Source organism: Remersonia thermophila, chromosome 2, assembly GCF_042764415.1.
Source record: "Remersonia thermophila strain ATCC 22073 chromosome 2, whole genome shotgun sequence".
Taxonomy (NCBI): Eukaryota; Fungi; Ascomycota; class Sordariomycetes; order Sordariales; family Chaetomiaceae; genus Remersonia; species Remersonia thermophila.
Genome location: NC_092218.1, coordinates 1,000,067 through 1,021,235, shown reverse-complemented (window position 1 = coordinate 1,021,235; position 21,169 = coordinate 1,000,067). Strand labels below are relative to the sequence as shown.

At 61.4% G+C, this 21,169-nt stretch overlaps 10 protein-coding genes across 10 annotated transcripts; 5 read left to right on the top strand and 5 right to left on the bottom strand.

Moving 5' to 3' along the window:
• Positions 1–736: 736 nt before the first annotated feature.
• On the top strand, positions 737–2,086 carry VTJ83DRAFT_1737 (uncharacterized protein; the record flags this gene model as incomplete). Its single annotated transcript, XM_071007929.1, has 3 exons — positions 737–1,185; positions 1,246–1,877; positions 1,977–2,086. The coding sequence occupies 3 exons, from the start codon at positions 737–739 to the stop codon at positions 2,084–2,086; spliced, it is 1,191 nt and encodes a 396-aa protein (XP_070868277.1).
• Positions 2,087–3,340: 1,254 nt separating this feature from the next.
• VTJ83DRAFT_1736 (uncharacterized protein) lies at positions 3,341–4,555 on the bottom strand (the record flags this gene model as incomplete). The annotated part of the gene is made up of 2 exons (XM_071007928.1): positions 3,341–4,381; positions 4,436–4,555. The coding sequence occupies 2 exons, from the start codon at positions 4,553–4,555 to the stop codon at positions 3,341–3,343; spliced, it is 1,161 nt and encodes a 386-aa protein (XP_070868276.1).
• Positions 4,556–5,066: 511 nt separating this feature from the next.
• On the top strand, positions 5,067–6,107 carry VTJ83DRAFT_1735 (uncharacterized protein; the record flags this gene model as incomplete). Its single annotated transcript, XM_071007927.1, has 2 exons — positions 5,067–5,298; positions 5,395–6,107. The coding sequence occupies 2 exons, from the start codon at positions 5,067–5,069 to the stop codon at positions 6,105–6,107; spliced, it is 945 nt and encodes a 314-aa protein (XP_070868275.1).
• Positions 6,108–6,437: 330 nt separating this feature from the next.
• VTJ83DRAFT_1734 (uncharacterized protein) lies at positions 6,438–7,219 on the bottom strand (the record flags this gene model as incomplete). Its single annotated transcript, XM_071007926.1, has 4 exons — positions 6,438–6,724; positions 6,952–6,962; positions 7,039–7,127; positions 7,196–7,219. 4 exons carry the CDS (start codon positions 7,217–7,219, stop codon positions 6,438–6,440), a joined length of 411 nt encoding a protein of 136 aa, XP_070868274.1.
• Positions 7,220–7,782: 563 nt separating this feature from the next.
• Positions 7,783–9,384, bottom strand: VTJ83DRAFT_1733 (uncharacterized protein; the record flags this gene model as incomplete). Its single annotated transcript, XM_071007925.1, has 1 exon — positions 7,783–9,384. One exon carries the CDS (start codon positions 9,382–9,384, stop codon positions 7,783–7,785), a length of 1,602 nt encoding a protein of 533 aa, XP_070868273.1.
• Positions 9,385–10,101: 717 nt separating this feature from the next.
• On the top strand, positions 10,102–10,768 carry VTJ83DRAFT_1732 (uncharacterized protein; the record flags this gene model as incomplete). The annotated part of the gene is made up of 3 exons (XM_071007924.1): positions 10,102–10,279; positions 10,339–10,505; positions 10,562–10,768. 3 exons carry the CDS (start codon positions 10,102–10,104, stop codon positions 10,766–10,768), a joined length of 552 nt encoding a protein of 183 aa, XP_070868272.1.
• An 827-nt stretch (positions 10,769–11,595) lies between these two features.
• Positions 11,596–12,205, top strand: VTJ83DRAFT_1731 (uncharacterized protein; the record flags this gene model as incomplete). Its single annotated transcript, XM_071007923.1, has 2 exons — positions 11,596–11,822; positions 11,932–12,205. 2 exons carry the CDS (start codon positions 11,596–11,598, stop codon positions 12,203–12,205), a joined length of 501 nt encoding a protein of 166 aa, XP_070868271.1.
• Positions 12,206–12,516: 311 nt separating this feature from the next.
• VTJ83DRAFT_1730 (uncharacterized protein) lies at positions 12,517–14,251 on the bottom strand (the record flags this gene model as incomplete). Its single annotated transcript, XM_071007922.1, has 4 exons — positions 12,517–12,552; positions 12,620–14,005; positions 14,060–14,112; positions 14,170–14,251. 4 exons carry the CDS (start codon positions 14,249–14,251, stop codon positions 12,517–12,519), a joined length of 1,557 nt encoding a protein of 518 aa, XP_070868270.1.
• A 643-nt stretch (positions 14,252–14,894) lies between these two features.
• Positions 14,895–16,152, top strand: VTJ83DRAFT_1729 (uncharacterized protein; the record flags this gene model as incomplete). Its single annotated transcript, XM_071007920.1, has 4 exons — positions 14,895–15,162; positions 15,256–15,765; positions 15,856–15,961; positions 16,053–16,152. 4 exons carry the CDS (start codon positions 14,895–14,897, stop codon positions 16,150–16,152), a joined length of 984 nt encoding a protein of 327 aa, XP_070868269.1.
• A 66-nt stretch (positions 16,153–16,218) lies between these two features.
• VTJ83DRAFT_1728 (uncharacterized protein) lies at positions 16,219–17,957 on the bottom strand (the record flags this gene model as incomplete). Its single annotated transcript, XM_071007919.1, has 3 exons — positions 16,219–16,372; positions 16,464–17,054; positions 17,140–17,957. The coding sequence occupies 3 exons, from the start codon at positions 17,955–17,957 to the stop codon at positions 16,219–16,221; spliced, it is 1,563 nt and encodes a 520-aa protein (XP_070868268.1).
• Positions 17,958–21,169: the final 3,212 nt, after the last annotated feature.

Here is a 21,169-nt window from a genome sequence, read left to right as displayed (position 1 = left end):
CTTCGGTACCTTGGACATCACTGACCATTAGGACACCCTTATTTCTTCGCTCCGTCGAGGGAAAGGAAAGCAAGCCACGACGACGATCCACGCGTCGCTTGGTGTTGCAATACTCTCCGATCGCTGTCGCTGTCGCTGTGCGCGGGAGTCGCGTTTCATCGCAACAAGACGTCTGGAGGACATCCCTCGGAAGAGCTGGGCCGGGAAAGAATCCGAAGCTGGCAAAGGATTGAACAAAAAGGGCGAAGAATTCAAGACCATACAAGATCACACCCGTTCCTGTCCGCAAGACTGCCCGCACAGAGCGGCGTCTTGTCCCTTTCTTCTCTCTCACCGGGCCAAACGCTGTACCTCGGTTTGTCGTGGTTGCGTTGGGGATTGGAATGTACGTATGAAGAGCTTCCTGTCCGTGCTGTTGTTTTTGCCTTTCTGTTTGTTTCTCTGCCCGTTATCTTCTTTCTTCCATTCTTCTTTTCTTCGCTTCCAGTTCATCGCCCCGCTGTCATGTTCTCTACCGACGCGGCCGAGCGCGCCGTTCCGTTGTTGGCCAACGGAGGGGCAATGGGAATCTTGCTGGCAGCTACTGATAATGGCATCCTGCCCACAGACGTTCCTGTATATCTAATTCATAGCCAGGACCTCAAATCACACTTGAGTTACCACCAAGAAACAGGACCCCAACCCCTCGCGACGCTCTCACACCCGGCAACTAGCCCTCTGCCTGCAGACCGAAACCATGGCGGAAGAGGAGTTTGAAATCGACGTCTACGGCGACTCCGCCAACGACGGTGCCGATAACGACCACGGTGATCGCGGCGATCACGGCCACTCGGGCGAGGACCATCACAACTACGATGGGGACGACGCCCAGCATGGCGACGACCGCCATCACGATGACTACAACAACGAGGAGAAGCAGAGAGAGAACGACACAGGCAACAGCGCCGCCAATCATGGCGGCTCCCAGAGCCCGCTGCCCCAACGCCCACCTCAAGGTATCAAGCGCAAGGAGGGCTCCGACGACCGCCCCGTCGACCCCGGCGCCACCACGGCGCTGCTGATCTCAGAACTCCACTGGTGGAATACGGACGACGACATCCGTGGTTGGGTGCGCCAGGCAAACTGCGAGCACGAGCTCAAAGACATTACGTTTAGTGAACACAAGATCAATGGCAAGAGCAAGGGGTATGTCTGCCACGGCGTCGCGCAGCCTCACGCCCAGCAATGCTGACAGAAACCCTACAGTTCGGCCTATGTGGAATTCACTTCCCAACAGGCTGCGACAGCCACCAAGCATCACATCGAGGTGCTTGCCAGCCAGTACAACCAACCAGGTCAGAAGCGTCCGACCGCCATCTACTCGTCCCCGACGCACAACCCCTTCCGCACGCTGCCAAAAGACGCCCCCAACCGCGGCGTCAAGAACAACCAGGCAGCCGTTGTCAACACCCCGGCCGGCCCCGGCTACAACAACAACAACCAAACCGGCGGTCCCAACTTCTCCGGCCCCAATTTTGGCGGCTTCCGCGGCGGCCGCGGCGGAGGTTATAACGCTCCTCCTCGCGGCGGCATGAACCAAGGCGGCTTCAACCGCAACTTCTCGGCCGGCAACATGAACGCGTTCAATGCGAACGCGATGGGCTTCAACAACCCGATGGGCACGCCAGGCTTTGGTGGGTTCAACCGCGGCGGCATGATGGGTGGTGCCGGCGGGATGCGGGGTGGCGGTGGCATGCGCGGTGGCCGTGGCGGTGCTGCTGGCGGTATGAACATGATGGGCGGTATGCCCATGGGGGGAATGGGTGGACCCATGGGAGGGATGGGTGGCCCGATGGGTGGCATGGGCATGATGGGCGGCATGGGCGGTGGCATGCCGGGTGAGTAGTCTTTCTTTTGTTTTCTGCTTCCCCGCCCTCTCGAGCCGTCCTGAGTGTTCGCAGATGACTGACCCTGCTTTTCGCTTTCCAAAAAAACAGGCTTCCAAGGCATGCAGCCAGGCTTCAACCCGGGCTTCTTCGGCGCCACCCCGAACCAGAACAACGAGTGGCAGAATCCGCATGGCGCGAAGCGTGCTCGCGGCGAGTAGGACAGGCTCACGACGCGCCGGAACTAGGCCGTGGCCGGGATTCTGAGCCCGCCTTGAGGACGGATGACGGAGAGGTTGGAATGGTTGAGCCGAGCCGGCTCCTGTCCGGCCGGTCTGCTGGCCATCTCCCTGGTACCGCTCTCTCCCCGGAACCCCCCCGCAAGGCCGACCTTTTGGACGACTGCCGACCGCCTCGAACAAGCAAGAGCATCGAAGCGGGCAACTCAACGCAAGGCGTGCTGGATGAACTCGTCGTCAATCCTCAGGCTTTCGTAGCTGCTTAGCTGCCTGGCGAGCATCTCAAGCACCTCCTTCGGTCGTTCCTGGGTCTCTTTTTCCGTCGATAGTTCGCATAGCCGATCGGTACTCGAAGCAAACGAGCCAAATAACCTCGTCAAAGTGGGTTGTATCACCAGGGGAAGGATGAACTCTGGAACGTTTCCTCTTCTTTCCCTTTTACTCCTTCGGACGCCTTGTTTTATTTCTCTCCTCTTCTGAAAGCTTTGGTGGTTCTGGCTCGCTGGCGTTGGGGGGTCTTAGCTTGATCTTCATTACATTTTTTACAAAGATTGTGTTTCCTCTCCTGGGTCAGGGGGACAAGGACAAAAAGGCAGTGTTTTACTATTCAAATTCGTCCCCATTCTTGTTGTTGTGGATCCGTGACTGGCACGTCGGTGAGGACTGATGTGAGGATGTGTTGTGGATGTTTTCTGGTCTCTCTGGGACTGTATTGCCTGGCTTTCAGATTGGGAAATGTGAGGGATCACAACTCTCGGGATTGCACGCGGAGCTTCTCGCTTGGTGGATGGTATGTTTCTCTTATTGGTCATGGTATGTCGCGGCCTTGCGACATCTTTTGACATGCTGTCCTTGTATCTGATTGTTCGGGGTGCCCGCGCGTTGTGTGTGTGTGTGTGTGTGAATCTTTATGTGGTCAGATACCTCTACATAATGTACGAGTACAACGGTCAACCCGGACGTTGCGTTCGTACATCTAAGGTACGGTCTTGCTGGGTTGGTGGGTTCTTAATGACGGCAATGGTTTGGGGTTTATGGGACTGGAGATGACTGGGAATGGATTGATGCTCGTCAATGCTTGTGGTGCGGACAAAGGGTGTTGTTGGTTTTGTTTTATGTTCGTAGGACGTGGGGGAGAGGGGGGGTAAGGGGGGGGAGGGCTGAGATTGGGATGGATACCACGCTCAGTGCGCGAGGTCTACCCGAGCTTGCTTTCACCCTTGACTACCAGGCAGATCACGAACCAAGACGTTGAATTGCCCGGTCGATCAAGACCTGGATCTGCTTCCACCTCGTCACGAGCACGTCCCTTTGGCATTGCTCGCCCATGTCGAGGGCCCCCAGCTCCTCGATCGTCCGCTGGACCGTCTTTCGATGCTTCTTCAATATCTTGAGCAGCAGCCGATCCGTCTTCCTTTGCATCTCGTCCCCGCCGTCCTCCCCCTCGTCCACCAGCGCCCCCCACTCCTCCACCGACCTCGCACACAACAGCCTCAGCGCCACCTGCGTCCGGTAACACGCCGTCTCGGCGTCCAGCACGTACCCCCCGAGGAACCCACGGGCATCCAGCGCCTCTCGCTGCTCCGGCCCCAGCTCGGGCAGGAGCGCGTCATCGAGCGACGCCTCATCCCACCGGTTCTTCTGCAGCACGAACCCGTACTCGACCAGCAAAAAGTCGTTGCTGTGCCTGCCGTAGCAGATGCACAGCTCGTCCCCGGGCTGGAACGCCCTTCCCTCGCCGACCGTCACCTCGAACCCGCCCCCCGGGGCGCCGAACGCCACGTCGCACCCGGGCTCGTCGGCGTGGTTGAACAGGTCGGCCACGGGCTGCAGCGCCATGCGGTCGTCGTGCGGCAGCCTCTGCTTGGTGCGCGGCGTCTCGTGGTAAAAGGTGCGCGTGTTGACGAGCAGCCAAAAGTAGAGGTACTCGTCGCGCGTGAGGTGGCCGAGGGCCGGGGAGCTCGAGCCGGCGACGACGGCCCAGTCGCGCTCAAACTTGGCGGCCTGCTGCTTCAGCAGGGCGCGGGCCTTGGGGGGCAGGTAGGCGTGGAGACGCGGGTCGGGCCAGGCGAGGGGCAGGGACGAGGTCATGTCGGAGCGGGACGGGATGACGGCGTTCCAGGGGGCGTGCTTGGAGGTGGGCTTGTCCAGAGCCAGCTCGGCGGCCAGGAGGGCGTGCACCTTGGTGCCTTCCGGGAGGGTTTTCTTGATGCGCGGCCGGACGGTGGCGATGGAGCGGAGGGCCGAGTTGGGAATGTGCATCACGAGCTCGTTGGCCTAGAGGAGCCGGTCAGCGAAGGATGCGTTGGGCGCGAGAGGTTTGGGTCGTGCCTTGAGCGGCTTGGTGGCGATGAGGCCGACGCCGCGTCCGGGGATGGTGCGAGGTGCAACGCCATGGAGCTCAACCCCGCGGTCTTGAGCCCAACGGAGAAGCTCGTCGTAGACCTCCATTGTATGTATAGTAAGAGGCTGGTGTGGAAGTTTGAGCTATCTTGGCGAGCCTCTCAGCTGGAACAAAAAAAAGGAGCGAAGGAGAGAAAGAAGGTGAGTCGGGCTGGAATCCCGAACTCCCTGGTCCCGTCCTGTTGTGCAACTAAGAGAATGCCAATGAACGACAAACGATGGCAAACACATTGTTGTATTTCTTTTTGATCATCATCGTGGGAGAAGAGCCCATGAAACAAACATATTATTTTTTTTGGGCAAATCTCAAACGATTCCAGACATGGTATCCCCCAGCATCTCGTTTCACTCATCACCGGTTCATGGCTGAAGTTTGCTTAAGATGCTGGGTTGCAAAACTGATGAAGCCGCCGTCAGGGTTAGGGTGATCGGCATTCTTGGCCGCCGACTTCACCGACGCCAAGCTCCGGGATTCTCGAACCACTTTCGCCGGACCCGAAGGGCCCTCCTCTCCGGTCACGATTGCAATGCCACTCGGGAATTCCAGGCCCAATTCGCCATGGAGGTCACTCTCAAACGAACGGCGGCTCTCGTAGCCCGCAACCCCCTCCAGCAGCATGCCGCCGCCGCGCTGGCAGCCGCCCAACACCAACGCCGGCGCCCTTTCTCCTTCTCAAGCCTCACCCGGCCGCCGCCAAACTACCCGGGCCATGTCCCTCTCTCCCCCGTTGAGAGGGCCGCCCTCGTCGTCGGCGCCGGTCTCGGCTCCCTCTTCAACCCGTACCGAGGAGGCAAGCCCCCCTCCCTTAACCACCCCTTCTCCCGCCCTGTCCATCCCCTTTCCTAACCTGCTCCCCACCCCGGCCTCCCCACCCCCTCCTCCACAGACCTCATCGCCATCTTCTCCGAAGTAACCGCCACCCCCTACTTTATCTACCGCCTTCGCGACGCCATGCTCGCCTCCCCGACGGGCCGCCGCATCCTGCGCGACCGCCCCCGCATCACCTCCACGTCGCTCAACCTCCCCCGCCTGCGCTCGCTCCCCGAGGGCACCGTCGGCCGCACGTACGTGGCGTGGCTGGACCGCGAGGGCGTCTCGCCGGACACGCGCGCGCCCGTGCGGCACGTCGACGACGAGGAGTGCGCCTACGTCCTGCAGCGGTACCGCGAGTGCCACGACTTCTACCACGCGCTGACGGGCCTGCCCGTCGTGCGGGAGGGCGAGGTGGCGCTCAAGGCGTTCGAGTTTGCCAACACGCTGCTGCCCATGACGGGGCTGAGCGTGTTCGCCGCGGCGACGCTCAAGCCGAGCGAGAGGAGGCGGTTCCGCGAGATTTATCTGCCCTGGGCGCTGCGGAACGGGCTGCGGGCCAAGGAGGTGATTAACGTTTACTGGGAGGAGCAGCTGGAGAGGAACGTAGAGGACCTGAGGCGGGAGTTGGGGGTGGAGCCGCCGCCGGATCTGAGGGATATTCGGAAGAGGGAGAGGGAGGAGAGGAGAAAGAAGAAAGAGGCTGAGGCGGCTGCTGCTGCTGCTGCTGCTGCTGCTGCTTCTACTGCGTCGGCGGCGGAAGCGGCGGCAGCGGCGGGGAGCGTCTAGATATCCATTGTATGAGATGCCCTGGAGGCTTGTAAAAGTAGTATTATCATGTTCAACACGTTGTACAATTCTGGGAGAAGCGGAGCAGGACCACCGGAGCATGGCCACCCAGCCTAACGTCCATCTCCATCATCATCGTCGTCATCATCCCGCCTCGCGCCTTTGAAACCCTTCTTCACATCGTCATCGTAACCTCATAAGCCACCCCTAACCATCTGGCCATCTCCCCCGTCCCCGTCCACCATAAGACACAAAAGCCGCACCAACACACCCTGCAGGCACCCCTCCCTTCCGTCACCCGCCGCCCACTCGGCCCAGCCCGAGCCCCTACTACAGATCCAGCAAATCATCCAGGTCGTCCTCGTCGCCCCAGCCGCCTTTCCTCCTCTTGGTGACAATCTTTTCCTCTTGCGCGGCCTGCGCGTCGGCCACCGCGTTCAGCAGGTCCTTGAGCTGGTCCTCGGTCACCTTCTGGCGCAGCTGGCCCGTGCGAGCCAGCGTGATGAGGCGGTCTTCGACATCTTGCGCGCGCTGCTCCTTGACCATGCGGATGCGAGCGAGCCGGTCGGCGGCCTCGGGCTCGAGGATTTGATTCAGGATGGTGGCGCGGGCTTCGGCTGCTCGAAGGGGAAGGGGGGAGTGGAGGATGTGTTAGCTAGATGCCACGCTAGATCGTACGTGTCGAAGGAAGTGTCCTGAATAGGGGTTGTCTGTCCGCTCGGCGAGGGGTTGTCGTTGTCGTGTTGCGTTTGTTTTCCATCGCGCAGGATTCGGGCTCCATGGAGTCATGATGAGGAGAGGGGGGGGGGGGGGGGGGGGGGGGGAGAAGATGGCGGTACAGTACCTTCCTGTTGTCTGTACAGAGAGACACTGGTTAGCAATCAACCAAGAATGCGAAGCTCAAGGTTCAGGGCTGCTATGAAGCTCTTACTTGCGCTGTTGCGCCTGGTCCTGGCTGCTGCCTCCGGCCGAGGACGCGCCGCTCTGGGCCTTGAGCTGCTCGAGGCGAGCCCGGCGAATCTGAAAGGTGATCAGGTCAGTCGGTGGGCGAGCCAACGCTGGAGACAAGGAGCCAGAAACAAACGCACCTGTTCCAATTCGGCGTCTTCCATGTTTGTTGTCCAGCTCCCGTCGGCGTTTGCAGAGGTTGTTGGTGTTGATGATCCAAGGTGGGGCTTGGGCGAGGTCAGGTCCCGTCGCAATCGCATTGAAACGCAAGTCAAATCGCGGGGCTCTGAAGAACCCGGAAATCTTTGGTGGGGCGAGGCTACTAACTAACGTTATTACTCACTAGCACTGAAAAAGGCCTGGACCCGACCTGTCACAGCAGAGTCTCTTGTCACTTAGTAAACAGCCCACCACTGGCATCACGCAAGCCCCTCAGGCCTCACACTCCGCCATCGTTGCCGGATGTCCAAGAATCCTCGTGGGGACCAAGATCACCCGTCATCCTTTTCTTTTATTTCCTTTTTTTGGCATGCATACCGTAGCTAGGTACCTTGGGTATGCAGGGATCTATTGTTGTATCTTACAGGATCCGTGTTGTACATGTCCCAGCGTTCCTTTCTCTATCCCAAACAACCGCAATCCAGATGCTCCCCTGGTTCCCGTTCCCCCAACCCCCGAGCCAGTGACGTTTCGCTGCCTCTACCTCTGCGCGTATTGTATCTCGCCGCTATGTCTCTTGAAACGGGATATCACGCGCCATGTCCTCCATCACGGCCAACTGCCTCGCCTTGACTGCCCACATGACCGAATCCAGCGCGAGGGGGGGCGCCTGAACCTCATGGCCCCTCCTCACAAAATACCCCGACAAGAAATCAATATCCGTGTCGAACCCCCTCCCCACGAGCGACCTCATCCTGCTATCCGCCGTTCGCTGTCGCATCAGCTTGTGAAACACATCATCGCGGAACCGCGTCGATGTGACGTAGCGCCGCAGCTTCTCCGAGTCCCTGCACTCCGGAACCAGCGACATCACCTGCGCCACCTCGCCAAACAGCCGGTCCATCAGCTGCCGTGCGTACGCGTTGCGCGCCAGCTGGTCGTACCGGCAGTCCAGCAGCGCCGCCACGGGGTCCACCACCGTGCGGAACACCGCCGACGGGAGCTTGTACCGGAGAAAGTCGTGCATCGGGTGGCCCGTCGCGTGGAGCCCCGGGATGGCCGACAGGAGGCGGATCAGGTGCGTGGCTCGCACGGTCCGTTCCGGCGGCGGGTGGCGCTTGATGCGCAAGTGCTGGCCCGGCTCGCGCCGACCGTGCGTCGCCAACAGAGACAGGTAGAGCCGGCCCGGGCGGATTTCCGCGACCGAGAAGTCTTGGGTGGTGTGCCCCAGGCTCGTGGTGAAGTGGCCCAGGACGAAGACGGGGCGCGTCAGCTCGTTGGGGAAGTAGGCCTCGACGAGCGCCTCGGCGACGCCTAGCCCGTCGTTCACAAGGCAGATCGTTGACCGGTGGTCGAGCCGGTGCCGGATGCGTCCGATCGCGCGCACCACGTGCGCTGCGGGCAGCGTCACGATCAGGTTGGCGATCGGTTCCACCACCTCGGGGTCGACGCCGCTTCCGGGAACGGGCTCCGAATCGGGCAGCGGAGCGTACTCGCCGATCACACGGGTGTGGGCGACGACCTGGACGCCCCGCTGCAGCACTAGCTGCTCGCCGGCTTGGCGCCATTTCCTCGCGACGCTGCGGCTGTGGAGGATGTACCGGACAGGAGGGATGGTTTGGCAGCCGGCCAGGGTGTGTGCGATGTACCGGCCCGTCAGGTTCAACCCCATGACGTGAAGCTGGTCGGAGGTCTCGAACAACGGCCCTTGACGGACGGGCTTGCGTGCGGCCCGCGCCTGGCGCTCGTCTGCGTCCCAGAGAGCAACCTTGGACCGGATGCGGTCCAGCTCGGGTTGCTTCTCGGGTTCCGGCGCCGTGCCACGGCTACCGGGCCCTGCCGGCCCTGGCTGTTTTGCTGGAACCGCCTCTTGCCCATCGATGTCCGCCTCTCCCTTTCTGGTCGGTGCGGCCGCGTCTGCTTCCATCTCCCTCGGGCTCTCGGGCGTCGAGCCGAGCCGCTGTTCTTCTGGTGCCTCTTCCGCGGATGGCTCATTCGATAATAGCTCTTGCAAGGGCGGAACAGCCATGGGCCCATGCGTGGGCGCTCGGCGAGGCGGGATAAACTGCTTCCGAGACCACGGGACGTAGCTGGCCGTGTCCTGCGCTGCGCTGCTTGCTGTCGTGGTGAGAACCCCCGACACCCGGCGGCTGGCCCCCCGGCCCACCATGAGGTTATTGAGGGACCATGGTGCGGGTCTGCAAGGTATTTGCGCGAACGCCCGCAACGGCGGGCGACTGGCTAGAAGGAGATACAGATTGCCGGTGTTTCACACGAGAGGTCGAGGGCGCATGGTAAGGGAGGAAAACGTCAGACCCAACCCGGTGAGAAGCCAGTCGGTGGTGGCTCTCAATGGTTACGGCATGCGATGCGGCATTGGCGGGGGTCGAAATGCTCACGGGCTCGCGGTCGGGTCGCTCGGTCGTGTCGAGGAAGCCGTCGTGTGCGGCGGCCTCTTCCTCGTCCTGGACGTGACGAAAGTTCACAGCTTGAGCTCAATTTTCTGCTCCGGCCCATCGCGAGGGAGGAAAAATGGGCGCCGCTTGATTGGGCCCGGACGCCGAGGACCCACCGCCTTCAGAGCCTCCGGCGAGCCCCACCGGCGAAGCCGCCAGGGTTCGGGTTCGGGGACGGGCAAAAAAATAAAGAACAAACAGCATTGAACCCTGAGAACCTTGAAGGGTTTGACGGGCGTTCATTCATTCATTCATCCATGCCCGCCCTTCATCTCAGCCATCATCAAACACGCAGCCAAGCAAACGTTCAACACGTTGAACCCAGCCCGACTCCCACTTAAAAGGGGGCTCATCATAGCCATTGAGCATCTGGAATTGCCTTGGGATTTTATAGACTCGATCCAACCCCAACTGCTCCATCCACCGCTATCATGGACGTGACCGACGTCACGCCGCAGCTCGACCACCTCGAGGACGAGCTCACAAAGGCCGAGAACACCCTCGCGCCTTTGCTTGGCGATCTGAACGACATTTCGTCCAAGCTACCGCTTCTGGACAAAGCTAAGCTCTACGTGCTGGTCACGTACGCGCTCGAGTCGCTCCTCTTTTGTAAGCGCCCCTGCTTGTTCTCCATCTCATAGCGTGCGCTGGCTGACGATGAGCCCCAGCCGCGTTACGCCTCAACGGCGTCGACACCAAGAACCATGCCATCTTCACAGAGCTGGCTCGCGTGAGGCAATACATGGAAAAGATCCAAAAGCTGGAGAACCCGCCCCAAGAGCGGGACAAGTCGGTCAACACCGAGGCGGCAGCGCGGATCCTAAAGGCAGACCTGGTAAGCAGACCCGTTCGCTTCCCACCCTCATCGGGGCGACGCTAACGCGAGAGCAGGGCGACAACAAAGACATCAAAGCCAAGCTGTCCGAGCTCATCGCCCGCGAGCGTGAGAAGGCGGCGGCCAAGGCGGCTGCGGAGGCGGCGGCTGCCGAAAAGAAGCGACCGGCAGAAGACTCGGCAGCCGATAGCAGCGCTGCTGAGACCGGGAGCGAGAAGCCCAACAAGCGGCAGAAACACAAGGGGAACAGGAAGAAGAAGTGAAGATGGCATGTTTGGATGAGGTCGAAAGCTGACAGGTTCCCTTGGGGATGAGGGTGCACCTGGTCGTGGTCATCACTCCTCCTGAAACCCTCGGCGCTGCCATAAAGGTTCATGCGTAGCCAGAGGCGATCAAGGCACTATGCGGGACATATCTAGGAATGTGCTGGGTTGCCTTCCTTCCTTCCTTGAAGCACCCAGCGTCTTCTCTTTCGGACAGGAGATGATCAACAACACTCTCTGGAGCGGAAGGGTAGAGAAAGGGGGGGGGGCCGCATGAGATATGCGGCTTGATTGATATTCCGCCGCTGGGGCCACGGTAGAACGGTTGTAATAGACAAGCAGACTACTGCGTAAGGCAAGAGGAAGAGGGCCTGCTGAGGCGGGCCGTTGTTTTCTTTTCTGCCACAGCAACCTCTTCGCCCCAAAACATTGTGCCCGAGCAACGGCGCTGCGGCTTCCAAGTCCCAGTCCCCAATAACCCTAACCCCGCGGCCACCAGCCAGGGCTCGGCGCTCCCCAAACGCCCGGAGTCCGACGGCCGGCTCAAGACGGCACGGATGGGTCGCTCGGCGACATTTCTATTGGCTTCTCCGCCGCGCTTCCGGAAGGCCAGCGAAGCAGTGGCCAATTGCGAAATCCCATTTCTTGTCAGCCGCTTCCTCCCCCCGGCAGGCAAAATATCTCCCATCTCTCAACCTCCAACGCAAACCGCTACACATTCCTTCTCGCCAGCAAAGCCGGCTCCGACAAGACGCTCATTTTTTTTCTTTCGCGGAAAAGAAACTAATAATAATTAAAAAAGAGAGCAACAATCAAACCAACCCAAAATGCCTCGCCAGTCCCGTCCCTCCTCCCGCGCTCCTACGCGCCCGACCCTCTCCTCCCCGCGCGCCCCGGCCGCGCCGCAGCAGCAGCAGACCCGCCCCGCGGCCACGCTCGCCGCTCCTCCCGCCTCGGCCCCGTCCACCCCGAACCTGAGCGCCCCGGCGACCCCTCAGGCGCCTGTTGCCTCGCAGGGCCCGGGCCTGTTTGGCCAGATGGCTAGCACCGCTGCGTACGTTTTTTTTTTTTTTATTCTGTTTTTGTTCCACCCATATTCCTCGCCTTCGAGCATGCCAGAGGCAAAAAGGCACATATGGCTAACAGCGCTCCGTCCCGTACAGCGGCGTCGCGGTCGGCTCTACCGTCGGCCACGTTCTTGGCGCCGGCATCACGGGCCTCTTCGGCGGCAGCGGCAGCTCGGAGCCCGCCGCCGCCCAGACCAACGCCGCCCCGGCCGACCAGAACACCAACCGCAGCTGGGGCAACAACTGCCAGGGCGCCACCGAGCAGTTCACCAAGTGCATGGACGAGCACAGCGGCAACATGCAGATCTGCGGGTGGTACTTGGAGCAGCTCAAGGCGTGCCAGCAGGCGGCGAGCCAGTTCTCGTCTTAAGTTTGGAAAGGCTTAAGCGGCACCTGGGTGGTCAAGATGGACGGATAGGAAGAAGCAAGTTGAAGGAGGAGGTGTTTGGGGGGGGAATACATTTGTAATATAACAAAGTCGGAACCGCCTGCCACTCATGATGATGATGAATTCCCAAGCTGGGACCGACCTAGGGTTACGGCATTGTACAATACATGGTAGAGCGAGTCGCTCAAAGATCCCGCACCGCTCTTCAAAAGAAAAAAAAAAAAAGAAAACATGTCTTCATTTCCACCTGGAGGAACAAATTATGGAACCTTGGTCATTGAAACTCCTTCCGATTACTCCCCGTCATCCGGTCGAGACATGAAGTTGGTCTTTGACCCTCGTTTATTAGCACTTGACGAGCGGAAGGATCCTAAGGGGACAAGCAGAGGCACTCACCGAATTCCCGTTGTAATAATCCTGTTGGTCATCCTGCCCTCGATTGAGGTCCCCCAGCCCCACTACCCTACCACCGCCACCAACGCCGCCGCCAGCACGCCGCCTCGCTTCGCCCTCCGCCGGCGCCTGGCTCTGCGTCGTCTGGCCAGCCGCAGACCGTCCCTCCGCGGTAGCCGCCGCTGCCGGCGGGCCTGACGTGCTGAACAGCGTCGAGAAGAACGCCGCGATGCTCCCAAAGAAGCCCGTGAACACGGCCGTAGCGAGCGCGAGCACCCTCTGCAGGATGTTGCCCCCGCCCGCCACCACCGCCCCCGTCGCCCCCGCCGCGTACGCCGCCGCGGCGTGCTTGGGCACGCGCAGGAGGATTAGCGTCGACGACGGGACCAGGTCCAGCTCGCGCAGGGTCTTGGATTCCTCGGTCACGTCGATGGTGCGGCTCGGCAGCGGGGTGAGCAGGACCTTGAAGGCGTAGGGCGTCCTCTTCTCGGCGTCGTCCTTGCGGGTCTCGTCGACCCACCGACGGACGTCGGCAAGGGTCTCGTCGCTCGAGAAGCGCTCGCGGATGGTGCTGCCGTCCAAGAGGCGGACCTGGATCGCGCAGCGCGGGTGGGGGTTGGTGGCGTGCAGCGGCGGGAAGACCTGGCTGGCCGGGGCGAAGGGGGCCGACTCCGGGGTTGGTTTCTTTTCGTCGTCGTGCTCGCCCGGCGTGCCGGCTCGGCGGGCGGCCGCCTCCTGCTCCCGCCTGGCCCGACGCGCCGCCTTGTCGTCCTCGATGGCCTTGAGGATCCGCTCCCGTTCTTGGCGTGCTTCCTGCTGCCGCTTGCGGATGGCGGCGGCGTGCTTGCTCTGCTCGTCTGGGGGCTGCCCCTTGGCTTCGGCCTCGGCTTTGGCCTTGGCCTTTTCGGCACGCTGGCGTTTGGCTTCCTCCTCTTCTTGCTTCTTCTTTTCGGCCAGACGGGCAGCGCGTTCGGCCAGGATGGCTAGGACGTGAGCGTTGGTGGAGCCCGGCGCGGCGGCGTTTGTCGGAGGGCTGGTGGCAGAAGGCTCGGGCTCGTGGTTGGGGGGGTTGCTCGAGGCTGGTGATTCAGAAACCGGCGCGGCTTGCGTGGTGGGAGCGGTGGTGGCTGCCGGTGCAGGTTGCGAGGCGTCCGGCGCCGTCGCCGGTTCGCTGGTTGCCGGCGGCGTTGGGTCAAGAACGGTCTTGATGCGCCGGATAAAGTCGTTCTTGGGCACGGGGGCGGCTATGTACTCCCTGAGTTGACCACTCTTGATAACCACGACGGTGGGCTTCTTGGGTATCGGGTAGAGCTGGGCCAGAAACCCCTCTTCCTGCGAGCCGGCTTCAAGGCGCAGCGACACGGCCTGAGCTTCGAGCCGCGAGCGGATCTAAGAGAGAGGATCAGCCGCTGTGGACGAGGGGAGAGGCCGGAACATGCCCACCTCTTCTTCGGCGAAGTAGTCATTCTCCCATTGCTGGCTCTCGTCACCGCCGTCTGCATGCTTGTTAGGTTCTGGGTTCCAGTGATATCCGAGCCCATGTCGCGAGTTACCTGTCACGAAGCATACGACCGACTTTGCCTGCTGCAGGGCGGCGGAAATACCCTCCTGCAGGGTGCCTTCAAAGAAAATCATGTTGACCAAAGCGGGAATCTGTTGAGTGGTATTGCAACAAGAGGCGAAGGTCTTCCGGCTTGAGGGGATGCGATGGGAGCCCGGAACCTGGTGAGGCTGGGCTTGGAGGGAGACGGTCAACGTGTCCGCGGACAAGAAATCCAATCGAGTAGTCTCGAAGTCGAATCCGGGTCTGTGGACGTGGTTGGCACAAAACTGCGATGCAAACACCGTTTGCTGCCCGGGATTGGTGTGGTTGATAGGTGGGCAGCTTATGTAGTAGTAGGTTGTGGAAAGCTGGCTGGACAGCTCCTGTGAGGTGAACGTCACTATGACAAGAACGCGGCTGCATGCCAACCCGAAAGCGTGCTTGGCTCTCCCGGCCGCCGGCGGAAGCACCACAGTCGCCGCAACCTCCGGGCTGCAGGGGCCCTGGACTGCCATCGTCATTCCGGGGCCTGCACTGTACAAAGTACATAGCTTGGCCCAATGGGGGCCGCAGAGGGGCGTTCCCGCAGTGGGGCACGGCAGCTGATCCACCACCCAAGCTCCCACCGTTAGGATCGCCGGAACATCCATCTCACAGAAATCCCCATCTTTTGACTCCGGCCTCTTGCAACCCGTCCCCCCTTGGACCTCGCACATCCCGAGTCCTCCCGCAGCCATGTCCGCCGGGAGAGCATCTGTTTGTCTCCTGCGGGCTCTTCAGGGCCAGCAAACGCCCGTCGGCCGGACGATCGCACAATGGCTCCCCAAACCTGGCCTTCGCTCCAGCGCAGCCCGGTCTGCTCCGCGACGGCCTTTCTCCAACACCCCGCCACGAGCAGAGCGGAAGCAGGCCGCCGACGACCCCAATTTCACCTCCATAGTCGACAACCCTCCCGAGCTCGTCCGTACAGGTCGTAGGCACGGCCCGGGCCTGATCATCCTAGGTACGAGGTTCTTATCTCCGCTGATTTCGTGGTCGTCGTCATTCCCGCCCCCCATGCATCCGGCAGCTAACGAACCCCCCCCCCCTTCTCCAGCCATCATTCCCGTAACCGCCTTTTTCCTCGGCTGCTGGCAGGTCAAGCGCCTTGCCTGGAAGACGGACCTGATCGCCAAATGCGAAGACCGCATCGTCCGCCCGCCCTTGCCCCTCCCGCCGCGCGTCGACCCGGATGCCGTCGAAGACTTCGATTACCGCCGCGTCTACGCCACCGGCCACTTCCGGCATGACCAGGAGATGCTCGTTGGGCCGCGCATGCGGGAGGGAGAGCAGGGGTACATGGTGGTGACGCCCCTGGAGCGGGAGGGTGGCGAAAAGGTGCTGGTGAACCGAGGGTGGGTGTCCAAGAGCAAGGCCGATCAGGCCGCGCGGCGGGCGGGGTTGCCGCAGGGCGAGGTGACGGTGGAGGGCTTGATCCGGAAGCCGTGGACGAAGAACATGTTCACGCCCGAAAACAGGCCGGACAAGGGGGAGTTTTACTTTCCGGATGTGAAGGAGATGGCGGCGTTGACGGGGAGCCAGCCGGTCTGGATTGAGCAGACCATGGGTACGTTCTCTCGACTCTATTGGCTCACCGCGCTCGGACTGGATGGTATGTGTGTGTTTGTGTGCGTGCGCGTGCTCATCGTTCTTGCAGACCCGGATTACTTCCAGCTCTTGGAATATCTCGACAAGGGCGTCCCTGTGGGAAGGCCCCCCGAGGTCAACCTGCGAAACAACCATGTGCAGTACATCATCACCTGGTAAGTATTGTCTTGTTCTGGTGTTTTGGTATGCCACGCCGCCGCGGTCGACCCGCAATGCTCATGCAGACGTGCCATCAAACTCCCGCAGGTACGGCCTCTCTCTCGCCACCTCCATCATGTTCTACCTGGTTGTCCGCAAGCCGCCGTCCAACATCACACAGCGCGTGCGGATGAACAAGAATTGGTAGCCAGTCACATATCTACTCGGTCCCTCCCCTTCCCTTCCGCTCCCCGCCCCCCCGGAAGTCCTCTTCTCAGGTGACGTTTTCGTCTCCCGTGCCGCCTTTTGGCTTGCGCCGCTTCTTGGGCACGATCGGCGGCGGCATCCGCACCTCTTGTAATAGCTCTCTGGGAAGATGACGTTGCGCCAGAGAAAACAGCGTCGTTCTGGGGTTGATCTGGCGTTGTCTGAGCAGGCATGTATCAGTTATGTGTACGCAACAAAGAACCAGAATTCCTCGAGATACCCAATGATAGACTGTACTCCCGCCATGCATACCTCTTCATCAGGGTCAGCACATCGCTTTCGTCAATCGTCTTACGCCCCGCATGGTCCGCGTAAGCCGCCAGGTCGTCGCCTAGCTGTTCAAAGAACCAATCCGAGGCCTGCATGATGACCCTGAGCGCGTCGGGCGTGATGTTGCCGTTGATACCGCTGGCTTTGGCAAAGTTTTGCGCGAGCCGCTTCACCATGCTTGCCGGCAGCGAGGGGTATTCTATGCCATGCTTGGATATTCGGATGGTTTTCTTGGGGAGCCCGCGGATTGAGGACCGCATGGCGCTGATCATCGACTCCCCTTCTGTCCAGGCCGTGTTGCGGGTCATATCCGGCTCCGGCTCGTCGTCCAACGCGGGGACCGGCCCAAGGTCCTGGTCGATGTCAAAGTCGTCGCTTCGCTGGTCCATCAGCGGCGCGAAGCCACCATCTGCCTCGGGAATCGGCTCGTCGTCCTCGATCGGAGCTGCTGTCCGGTCCGGCGACTCCTGGACCTCCGGGGCCATCACGAACGTGCTCTCGTTGACCTCGCCCAGAGGCACCTCAAAGGCAAAGTCGCTGTCGCGGTTGCGCTGGTCGGGTTCCACGTCGAGCCTTGAGAGCGTCAGCCAGCCCGCCGCCTACGTCTTCTGGAGCGTCTAAACAGAGGGGGGCCGCAGATCGAGTCAGAAAGACGTACCGTTCAGGGGACGCCAGGTCCTCTCCAACCTCGATCGTCATCCCTGCCGCCGCGTCCTCCAGCATCCCCCTCGGCGGGAAAAACCCCGAATCAACCCCCACATCTTCGCTGTGCAACATGTCGTGGGTAGCAAAGTAATCGCTCATCCTCGCGCTCCCCAACGAAAACCGGTCTTGCCCGCCGGCCACCTCCCGCCTCGGCAACTCCATGTCCATCGTGAAATTATTGTCGTCGTCGATCAGCACGGACCGATGCGGCCGCAGCTCGTCGCTCCCGATCGAGCCGTCCTCGTCCTCGTCCGCAATAGGGAGCGAGAGCCGCGGCCGCTTCGGGAGCGCCTCGTCGTCGTCGTCGTCATCCTCGCCGGGCCGCGTGCGGATCCGGCCCAGCGTGGGCTCGTCATCGGACCCGTCGCCATCGCGGCCCGCCGCCGCCGGCGAGGACGTCGTCGACGAGGCGGACGACGAGGTCGTGATGGGCTGGGTGGTGCGCGCGAGGACGCGGCCGAGGTTGAGCAGGAAGTCGCGCGGGGAGTCGCGCACCTCGCGCACGCTGCGGCGGCGGGCCCGGTGGGGGGTCAGGAGGGCCGCGCGCCGCGAGTCGATGGCGCGCTGAGCCGCGCGCGCGTGAGGGGTCGCCGCCGTCGAGAGGCGGCCGCGGGCCTGGCTGCCGGGGGTTCGGAGGAGGATGGATCGGCGCGCGGCGATGGAAATGGCGGCGGCGGCGGCTGTGGGGGTGGTAGAGAAGGGCTCGGCGCCGGAGGCGTAGCGGGTGGGTGTTGCGGTGGTGGGAATTGGGATCCGTGATGTCGACGTCATCGTGTCGCGTGCGGTTGGCGGTCCATGCGAACCACCGGTAGGCGGGAGCGAGGTGAATTCGCGGTACAATGCTCGTTGGCGTTTTGTCGTGTCTACATTTGCGTTTCTTGCGTTCCGGTTGGTGAGGGTGTCCGTTCACTGGGCCATGAGAGCGACGATGGTGAAGAAGATGCTGTCATGGCTCGACGCGCTGTTGCGGTGCTCGGTCGCGATGTTCGTTGTGTATTTTCCTATTTGGGCCAAGTGGGGCACTTATCGTCGAGCGATAAGATAACCTTACATAACTACTGCGTACGGTACGTCACATGGTGATACAGTGGTATGTACCTTGGCTTACCTAATCCAAGGCTGAGCTGGCGCCACTGTGACTGCGACTCTCGCAGCTTCTTCCATAATCGGCTGCGCCGTCTTCCAAACACCTCCGTGCATGTATACTTGCGGATGGGGTGACCTCTATGTATAGTGCATGCATGAGGTACCGACTCCATGAGATGGGTGTTTCTGTTTATTCTCATGCGGGCCGAATGCCTGACTTTTTGTCTACATATCATACCTGTCTCGTCTCGACCCGGCGCCGGCCCGACAACGACGCTTCCCGTGGCCAGACTCACGCATACCACCACCGAGACAGCTAGCTATAGTACACTTCAAGGCCCCCTGAGGTGGTTCTGTGGCTCATAACCATAGCTGTGTTCCCGGTTCTTCCAATACATATCATGTGTGTCTCACTCGAATCTGCGGTTCCCCCTTCCCCCCCCTCTCCCCCGGCCCCCTCCCCTTGCATGTGCCAGAGAGGGTTGCAGGTACCTGCTTGTCTGTCCCTCATCAGCCCCCTTCTTTGGCACCGCGAAGGTCCAAGTTCGCGCCCGAGTCGCCGGTGGGCTGAATCCAACATGGCAATGTGGTTGGCAATTTGCTGGCGGGAAGCGCAGGCGCAATCTCGAGGCCGCATCCCCAACCTCTCAGGGCCGGTTGAAACAACAAATCAGGAGAGGGTGTTCCAGCAACGGTCCATGGCTGGACCCTTCTGACGGCTCTCAAGCTTCGCTAGCCAACCCCATTGGGTCGCCTCGTCAGAAAAGGCTCCTTCCAGCCATGCCTCATGTCACACCGGATCTACCCACCAAGTTGATCCCGAGCGCGGCCGAACGCCCACCAATCTGATGCCGCTGGAATCCCAAACTCAAGACCAACGCCAGGGACAATGGCTCGGGCGCAAAAGGCTGTGCCTACGCACTGATGATCGCTTGACGCGTCGTTTGGTTTGGTTTGGTTTGGTTTGGTTCGAGCACGCCGCCAGGGAGGAGAAACGCTGGCGATGCAAATGCGTCACTGGTGGGTCGGACGCGTCGTGTAAGTTGTCCAACTTTGGTCCATGGTGTTGCATGCCGCACAACGACCATCACGTCCTCGATCACGGGTCACGGTGTCGAGTTTTGGGGTACGGGATATCGGCGGCGATTTATTGAGCTTGTTGAACAGCGCTCGCCACCGACTTCTCCTTCGTGCGGTAACACGGCTGCAACGGCACGGAAAGCCAACCGATATCATCAAGACTATGGGCGCGGGACGGACGTGGTCGTGCCTGCGCCTGCATCGATGCAGGCCAACACGTCCTGCGCCAATGCCGGCGCTTACTTACGCGCAAGGCTCCTAGGAGTACAGCAGCCTCAGAAGCCAGCCGCGTTCAAGGGATGGCGTTTGCATATCTGTACTATACGGTGTGCTTGTGCTGTAGGTATGTGGAGTGCGTGCTCGGTAATTCGTGTGTACCTACGTCCTGCTCTGTGGGTGTTTCCCTGATCTCGTCGGCAGCCAGGGGGGAACATTGGAAACACTCGGGCCCCGCCTCCAGCGATTCTTCAAACCAAGGAGCCCCTGGTTCCGACAGTGCTTGTCGATTTGCCATCCGGAAAAAGTTAGGAACAGACGAGACGGGCTGAAGAAACCGAAGTGCAACGCTCGAGGAGTCCATCCCATGCCACCCAGGTGAGCTCGTCTCGCCGACGGCGGTCCAACCGGTGGGCCGCTCGCAAAGCTGTGCGGCGACGCAGCGGCTTTTGTTTTTCTCTCGTCCCGTCGGATCTGAGGTGTTGCTGCCCTCAACGACCTGAACCGTACATAGGTCGGATCCCTCCCGCCCGGACGCAGCGTGGTTTGCCCCCCTGTTCGTGGGCCTGCATCCGAGCCCTGAGCCCCGAGCCCCGAGCCCCGACGCAGATCACGGAGCCGGGTTGGAGAGGGTTTGGTTGCGTACCGTACTATACACCGTACCTAGCGTAGGGGGGGGGGGGGGGCTCTACCGGCGCCAGAGCGTCGCCCCGCGCATCCAGGTTGCGCCACGACGCTCATCTGGATCGATCCCTCCTGGCCAGGTGGGTTTGGCCCCTCCACCCCTCCAAGCAGGCCGTTTCAAGCCTGAAGGGGAACGGTTAACGCCGAGCGTGTCACAGCCAACCCCCTTGCTTTTCCTCACCTCTGTGCCTCCCTCGAGTGGCCTCCAATGGCGAGACCAGAGGGGTGTCGCCAAGCCCGCTCGCCGTCGCCAGTGCGAGGTTGGACGCCGTCGACAATGGATGGACGGGTAGACGACCGACCACCCTCAGGCCCACTGCAACCCCCCCCCCCCCCCCCCTTCTGGTTCGTTTCTCCCCCGGGGCTCTGAACCGCCGTGTTCGGCAGGCCCCACGCCACCAGGCGGGAGCCGTGCTCCCTGAGCGGTCCCCTAGGCGGCCCAAGTGGTTCTCCAACCGCGTGACAGAAGCTTCCACACAGTGTCGGTCTTGTCTGGGCTCGACACACAGGACACCACCTTAGCGTCGTTGTCGTGGAGGAGGTGGACCACCACACACCCCCCCTTCCCAAAAAGGGACCCGTTCCCGCGTCACCTGCAGGCCCCAGTAGGTCTTTCATTCCCGTCCCGTCCCTCTTGTCGCCAGACGGCTGAATTCCCACCTTTTCTAACCGCACCTGCGACCTGCACCCAAACTTGCTTTCTACCTTCACCGTCTGACAACACCTCCAAATCTTTGGCGTCCAGCCTCTTTCTCTCTCTCTCTCTGCCCGTCTCCAACCGCCGCCCTTTTTCTTTCTCCCTAGCTGCGCGCAGCTCGCATCTCGCTTGCTCCTCGCGCCCAATTCCCCCCCGGCCAAGCTTCCTATCTCCCAGCAAAACCAGCGCTAGACCCGACCAGCCAAGGCGGTGGGCCAGC